The sequence below is a fragment of the Lathyrus oleraceus genome, chromosome 6, assembly GCF_024323335.1.
Source record: "Lathyrus oleraceus cultivar Zhongwan6 chromosome 6, CAAS_Psat_ZW6_1.0, whole genome shotgun sequence".
NCBI lineage: Eukaryota > Viridiplantae > Streptophyta > Magnoliopsida > Fabales > Fabaceae > Lathyrus > Lathyrus oleraceus.
The window spans coordinates 223,363,899-223,372,537 of record NC_066584.1 but is presented as its reverse complement, the minus strand read 5'-3'; the positions used below and the strand labels follow the sequence as shown (position 1 = coordinate 223,372,537).

General features: G+C 32.3%; 1 protein-coding gene across 1 annotated transcript; it reads left to right on the top strand.

Annotated features, from left to right (window-relative positions):
- Positions 1–7,929: 7,929 nt before the first annotated feature.
- On the top strand, positions 7,930–8,413 carry LOC127094876 (protein OXIDATIVE STRESS 3). Its single transcript, XM_051033645.1, has 2 exons — positions 7,930–8,096; positions 8,170–8,413. The coding sequence occupies exons 1-2, from the start codon at positions 7,930–7,932 to the stop codon at positions 8,411–8,413; spliced, it is 411 nt and encodes a 136-aa protein (XP_050889602.1).
- The last annotated feature ends 226 nt before the right edge of the window (positions 8,414–8,639 follow it).

Below are 8,639 nucleotides of genomic sequence, written 5' to 3'. Positions count from 1 at the left end.
CTAAGTTCCAAATGCTTGATATGCTTGATGTATGAACTAATTCATTAACGTTCACTTCCAAAAATTTCAATTAATGTATGTCAGCCTATAGTGACTTCATGTTATTCTTCTTCATACGTTCTTGGTGTATAAGCTTATTATCTATTATTAATTTTGGCGTGATATTTATGAGATTTTTTTTAATCTATTCCGGCATGAAATATGTTTGAACATGTTATAATGTAAATGAAATTTTTGTAGTGTGTCATTATACATAAAAACTAATTTAGACAAATCTAAAATAAAAAAAATATAATTATATTACTTTTTGCAAATTGCTATCAACATGCTAAAAAGTATATTAATGTTACTTTTATATATATATATATATATATATATATATATATATATATATATATATATATATATATATATATATATATATATATATATATATATATATATATATATATATATATATATATATATATATATATATATATATATATATATATATATATATATATATATATATATATATATATATATATATATATATATATATATATATAATTTTAAAAGTTAAATAATATATATACACTAATGTTACTTTTATAAAAAAAATTAATTGTAATGTAATGCCATATGGCCTATCATTTGTCATTCTAAATAGAAAGGGAATGTTTATACGAATAATTTTAAAAGTTAAATAATAAATTATGGGTAATCCTAATTTGTGTCGGGCACATGTTAAGAAATGATTGTAGAAATATTTTATTGGAACTCGTGGATGATTTTTATTAATATTTTTATTACTTTTTTTAATATAAACTTTTTCTATTTATGAATTGCTTAACATGTGCCCTTCGGGCACAAGTTAGCATTTTCCATAAATTATTTACATAGAAATATGAGTATAACGATTTTAAAAATTAATTGTAATGTAATGCCATATGATCTATCATTTGTCATTCTAAATAGAAAGGGAATATTTTTACAAATAATTTCAAAAGTTAAATAATTTATTATTTATATACAAATAATTTTAAAAGTTAAATAATTTATTATTTATATATCAATAAAAAAATTGAGTTTTATAAATTAGTAAAATGCAACTCAATTGGCATAATAATGTTTTTTTAACAGAAAAACATATTAGTGTTACTTTTATTAAATATGAATCGTAATGTAGTGCCTTATAGACTTATCATTTCTCACTTAAAAAAGGGAAATGTTTTGATATATAATTTTAAAAAAGATTTTTTTTTTAATATCCAGGTTTTTTAAAAAAATTTCAAAAATAAACATTTTTTAAAAAAAATTACAAAATTGGGCAATTTTTGCCCTAATTTTGTACATAGGCGCCACCCTAGTTGGCGCCTACCCTTAAAGGGTAGGGCAAGTCGCCACTAGGAGTGGCGCCTACACTCTAATTCTTTTTTTTTTTTTTTTTTTGTTAATTTTTTTTTTTTTATAATTTTTTTTAATTTATTAATTTAGATTTATTATAAATGATATAAATTTATATTAATACATATATATAAATAAAATTATTTACAAGATTAATATATATATATATATATATATATATATATATATATATATATATATATTAATTTATATATATATTAATTAAATTTATAAGTAATTAATATTATTTATAAATTTTTGGGAAAATTAGGGTTAATCATGTTAAGGTTAATTTATCAAGTGCGACACTAATTAGGGTTAAGTAGATTGGTGTACAACCCAGATCTTTTCCTATAAATAAAGTGTTATTTCCTTGCATTTTCTTCACCACTGTTTCCTATCACTTTCCGTATCAAGTTGAGTTCATGGCATCCCCAAGACCGTCTTCATGGCAGCGAACATCATCAAGGCGCCCGGATCCTGAACAAGTAATCTTAAAAGGGATGGGCATGTTATTTTCTCGCCTTTGAAACCCCCAATGGAGATGAAGTTTTGGAACATCCGTTCGTTGGACCAACTAAAAAGGTCCTTGATGTCTTGGTTAGAGGGAGATTACCAACCTGGTGAAGTCATCAGAAGGATTCAGAGGCTTAGAACAAGGTTCTCATTTGAAACTGGAGAAACGATACGTTGGTGGGTTGAAGTTGAAAGCGACATTGATTGCATCCAAATGATGCATGGATCAGACGACATAGTGTTAACTGTTGTAATTTCTTAGATTTTAATGGTTGTTTGTCATGTTGTTGTTGTATTTGTTATTGTTCTAGTACTTGTTCTTGTTTTAGTACTTGTTTTTGTTCCAGTATTTGTTTTTGTTTTAGTAATTGGTGTTGTAATGTTAGATGTTTGTGTTTGTTGTTCAAGTGTCATCTTCTATTTGGAATAAAAAGTAAACTTTAATGATAAATAGCATTGGTACACAGATTTATGAATATGAAAACTAAGTTGTGGAACTAGATCCACGATATGGACATTTGTTCTTATTATGCCCTAGTTGTCTACATATGCTACACTTCCTCTGCATTTTCTCTGCGACGTCCATTTCAGTTCTAATGCGCCTGCTATTTGGGCGACCACTTTTATTCCGCCGCATTGATTCGTTGTGCCAAACAATTTCCCTGTCATACTCTGGCCAATACGCCTCCAATGCTACCACTGGAAAGGGATTGTCGTATACATTGAGCAATGTTGCAACTTTGTAGAGGGGAGACACTAGCGATAATGCATCGAAGTGGCTGTGTGAACACGCTGCAATGACATGGGAACAAGGCATACGATAGGCCTGAAATTGACCACAGTCGCACCAACGGTCTGGTATTAGGACCCTATACTCTTGTCTGGGCAGCCCTTGGTTGTGGTCAATTGTTTCCTTGACACTAAAAGTGTGGCCATGGCGGTCGAATTCCGTAACCCGATGGCTGCTGGCTTTGGCAGATTCCTGCCTCATAAACTTCATGCAGGCATCACTATATACCTGACTCGTCTGCAACACTTCATGCCAGCGCCTGCCTCTTGTTACGAACAACGTTGCCATCCGAAAATAGGTCGCACTCACCAATGCGGTTACCGGGAGGTTACGTATGCCCTTAAAGACGCCATTCATTGATTCCACCAGATTTGTTGTCATGTGGCCCCACCTCACCCCATCGTCGTATGATCTAGTCCACTTCGCTCTGTCGATATTATCGATCCACCTCCCTGCATTAGAATTTGCCAACACTATTTCCCGGCGGTAGTATTGGAATCCAGGTTGGTTTAATGCATACCCCGCGTTTATTAAATGTTGCTTCAAGAAGTTATCCTTGAACTCCCGCATAAAATTTTGAGCAATATGCCTAATGCAGTAGACATGGGTAGATGGGGGGTCATGCCAACCATTTGCTGGATTATTGTATGCACTGTCTATAGAAGCGTGCCTGTCAGAAATAACACAGATGCCAGCTTGTGGAGTCACGTGCGTTCGGAGATTCTTAAGGAAGAAACTCCAAGCAGCAGCCGTTTCTCCTTCTACCAATGCAAAGGCTATTGGGAAAATATTAGAATTTCCATCTTGTGCGACCGCCATCAGTAATGATCCTTTGTATTTCCCATACAACCAAGTTCCATCGACTTGAACAAGTGGTTTGCAGAATGTAAAACCGATGATGCAGGGACGGAATGCCCAGAAAAGTCTATGGAATATTCCATTACCTTCTAGACGAGTTCCGTCAGGGGATTGTGCCGGCAAGGTCTCCATTATAGAAACCGTCCCAGGTAAATACAATCGTAATGCAACCAGGTAGCGTGGTAGTTGTTTGTATGAATCCTCCCAGTTACCGTATACCAGTTCAATTGCCTTGGTTTTCGCTAACCAAGCCTTTCTGTATGACGGTGTATATTTGAAAACAGCCACGCAATGGGAGATAATTGTTTTGACCTTCAGTGACGGGTCAGCCTCAACTAGAGGTAATATGGAATGGCAGATCATATCATGGCTAAGTTTGCGATGATCCTGTGCCATGTTGGTGTTGACGCAAATGTGAGCTTGAGAAATGGACCCTATCACCCACGCATTATGTTTCTTCTTATATGATGCCATCAACCTATACCCACACTCCGGATTTTTGCATACAATAACGTATCTTTCCGGATTTGATTTGATAACATCGTAGTCAACACAGTTTTTCAAGTGCCAGTTCTTTATTGCTAACAGACACTCTTCCTTGGTCCGAAATTGGTCACCCTTCTTTAAGTCCTCATCAGACCTCATATATGGGTTGTAGAACATATCTGATGAGGGCTCATCCTCGCCCAAGTTAAGTGTTGTGAAGTGCGCAGGCGGTGAGTAGCGTTGCGCTATAGGTATTTGAACTTGGTCTTCGTCTTCAGAATCACGGTTCACCAAGTCATCAACCACGTCTTCAGCATCATCAACCACATCGTCTTCAACGTGGTGCTCAACATCTTATTCGTCATCAATCACAGGATCAATAACCTGTGACTGAATATTCTGAGTTGGTTGAAATTGTTCCAACACAATGTACAACACTACGTATTCGTAACCAGAATACTCATGGTTACGAAACATGTATTTTGTCTCCATGTCATTTTGAATCAATGACTTATAAAACTTGACAGAGTTGTTTTCTGAAAAAAAAGGTTGTTGATAAATGCATGCCAACACTACCACCTAGTCTGCACCTATTCCGCAAGATTCCCACGCATGCCTTACACTTGTCACATTTTTGCATCATCAGATTCCACCAAGTCTTCCCCAAGACAAGACAACTCCCACCTAGTCTGCACCAATGCATGCCAACACTACCACCTAGTCTGCACTTATTCTGCAAGATTCCCACGCATGCCTTACACTTGTCACATTTTTGCATCATCAGATTCCACCAAGTCTTCCCCAAGACAAGACAACTCCCACCTATTCTGCAAGATTCCCACGTATGTACCTGAGTTTGCTCGGGGACATTGATAGAATAAGCACATATAGTTGGGGTTCTGCAGTATTAGCATTCCTATATAGCTCTTTGTGTAAAAATGCACAAAATGAGCACTGTACATTTTCTGGATGTGCTTTTTTGCTCCAAACATGGGGGTGGTGGAGATTGTCGAGGCTAGCCCCAGAAAATCCTAATGTTTACTCCTTCCCCTACGCAACTAGGTAAATTTATGATGTTATTTCATTTTGTATATTTATTCTATAAATATTTGTAAATAATATTATTTATCTTTTTTTGTTTAGGTTCATTACAACCGGACTGGATTACAGTCTTACCCCCAAAAATAAAATTATATTTTATCGTCAACTCTTGGATCGTCTCCGAGCACAAGATGTATTACCACTAAATCACTCAGCTTCTAACTGATTTATTAATATCATGCATTCTCGATAAATAACATATTTACTTTTTTCTTTGCAGTTTATTTGGAGGCCATATTTGGGATTGGAACATCAACCCAACCCCGAAGATGCAGCTGTTTGGACAGCAAAAACGGCCATAATGCGGTTCACCACTGTGGAGATGCACCAAAGTGACCGTGTCAAGCTTCAATTCGGAATGCATCAAGAAATCCCAGGCCCCCCAATGTCTATGGAACCTTGGCATCTAAAAAAAGTCAGCCACCAGTGGTATGCCTAAAATTGGAAGGAATTTGCTAAGGAGTTTCGTAAAATGTGGAAAGACCGTGCCCACTATGTTCTATAATTTCCGGTGGCGCCCAACGAAATGAAGCCGACAAGGGAATATGTGGATTGGTATAGAGCAAATACAAATCCAGAAATGATTGTGTCTGACCCGTTCTATTTGGACGATCCCCGGATGCAACAGCCATATTTCCAACAACAACAACCACCACAGTATTCCCAACAACAACAACCACCACCTTATTACCAACAACAACCACCACCACCATTTTACCAACAACAACCACCACCACCTTATTACCAACAACAACCACCACCACCATATTACCAACAACAACCACCACAACACATGTCCACCCCCCAACCAAATCAACAATACATACCACAAACTCAACCCCAATACCATGAAGACTACCAACAACAAACTCAACATTCCCACCACCATCAACAGTCCCAACACCTACCACAATATCAATCCCCCCACTTCCACCAATCCCAACACTTCCATCACGACAATGTCCCGAGCTCTTCCAGTCCTCCACCTAGCCCCGACACGGGTATACAAGAGGACTACCAACAGGACTACTACACACCACAACAAACATTGTACTTTGGCCAACCCGATTCAACCCTAAACTACCAAAGACCACAATTCGAGGGCGCACCCATCAGTAGTCAGTTTGTCCCACCGAGACAAAGCTTTGAGGGCGCAGAGGGGACCCGTCTTTCCTACAGCACTGAAGGGACTTCGACCCAACCACAATGGCAAACGGCAAGGGGACGCGTTAGGGCAAGTGGTGGTAATAGGGAAGCACCACCACCACGTGAACCGTCTAGGCGAGTAATTAGACCTCCCCCGTGCGGATCGTACCAGGGACCGCATCATATGTGATTAATCATATCTTTGTAATATTTGTCTTGTCTATTATTTAAATAAAATATTTTCTGTTTATTATCTTTATATCTTTATCTTTATCTTTAAAGATATTGTCTATCATATCTTTATATATATATATATTATATATATATATATATATATATATATTATATATATATATATATATATATATATATATATATAATATATATATATATATATATATAATATATATATATATATATATATATATATATATATATATATATATATATTAATTTACATATATATATATTAATTTACATATATATATATATATACACGTATATAAATTAATTTTTTTTCCAAAAATTTACAAATATATTATTACTTATAAATTAAATTAATATATACATATATAAATTAATATATATATAATAATTATATATATATATATATATATATATATATCTTGTAAATAATTTTATTTATATATATGTGTTATATAAATTAATATAATTAATAAAAAATATAAATTTATAAATTAAAAAAAAAAAAAAAAAAAAAAAAAAAAAAAAAAATGGAATGGGTGTAGGCGCCACTCCTAGTGGCGACTTGCCCTACCCATTAAGGGTAGGCGCCAACTAGGGTGGCGCCTAGGTGTTAATTTTGGCCAAAAATGGCCATTTGTGTAATTATTTTGAAAAATGGTGTATTTTTGAATTTTTTTTTAAATTTTTGGATATTTAAAAAAAAAAATTCTTTAAAAAACTATGTAATTTATATGAGAAAATAAAATTGAGTATTATATATTATTAAAATGTAACTCAATTAAAAACTACATATATATTTATTTTAAAATAAAGTATATAAAGTAACAAATCTTTTTATTCTTACTAATTTTATTTTGTTTAAAGTAAAATAAATTAATGATAAATAATTAGGTTGTAGAATTGAAAATACAGACTTATAAAGAGGAATTAATATTGTTAAGAGGATGAGTAAACAAATTGTTGTCTCGGTATAGTCTTTATCTTGGCAATTAATTATAAACCATATATAACATGCTATGACGGTGACCAAAATTTAATTCTAATAATATATTATCCAAATGTTCGCTCATTCATCCGTGGTATATATATATATATATATATATATTATATATATATATATATATATATATATATATATATATATATATATAATATATATATATATATATATTATATATATATATATATTATATATATTATATATATTATATATATATATATATATATATATATATATTATCTATATATATATATATATATATATATATTATATATAATATATATATATATATATATATATATATCTATATATATATATATATATATATATCTATATATATATATATATTATATATATATATATATATATATATATATTATCTCTTAAACTTAATTACTCCATAAAAGATTTTCTTCTTCGCGCATTACAAGCAAACATGGATGGAAAAAGTAACTCCAATTGGATTGTTGAGGATGATGATGATGATGTGACTGATTCAATATCCAATGAATTTATTACAGAAGAATCAATGTGTTCGTCTTTTTCTTCATATGAACAATCAGAGCGCTTCAACCATGTTCCTAAAAAGTATCTTCCAAAAAAGTAAGCAATTTCATGTATGTATGAATCATGATGCATGCTTTCTTGTTTTATTCAATTTTCCATTGATTTGCAGGAGAGGATTGTCCATGTTTTATCAAGGGAAAGCACAGTCTTTTGGTTCTTTAGCAAGGGTGAAAAGCATACAAGATCTTCCTAAGAAAGAGAAACCAAATTACAGAAATAAAGTGAAATCATGCAACAACTTTGGTTTGAGCACTCCAAAGACAACAATAACAAAGGAATCTTCAAGAGGATCTTGTTTATCTATGATATGTTCCAGCTTTTTTCTTTCATGCACAAAAGGAGGAAAACTTTGAAAAGCTTAAATTTTAGAAATACTTTTATAGAATTTATAAATTTTAGCTAATATAATAGGATCAAATTATTTTTAGCTTCCTATGAAATAATATAATATTTGTTTTGCTGAAATAAGATCAAATTATTACTTATGCTTCATGCACATGATTCATTAGTATCCTAATATATAGCTGCATTCATACATCCTCTCCTTTTTATTTATATACAAATTTCAATTCAGAAAAA

Coding starts and splice junctions, on each gene's coding strand:
- LOC127094876 (XM_051033645.1), top strand. CDS start 7,930: ATGGATGGAAAAAGTAACTCCAATTGGATTGTTGAGGATGATGATGAT. Junction 8,097..8,169: donor AAAAAGTATCTTCCAAAAAA/GTAAGCAATTTC, acceptor ATTGATTTGCAG/GAGAGGATTGTCCATGTTTT.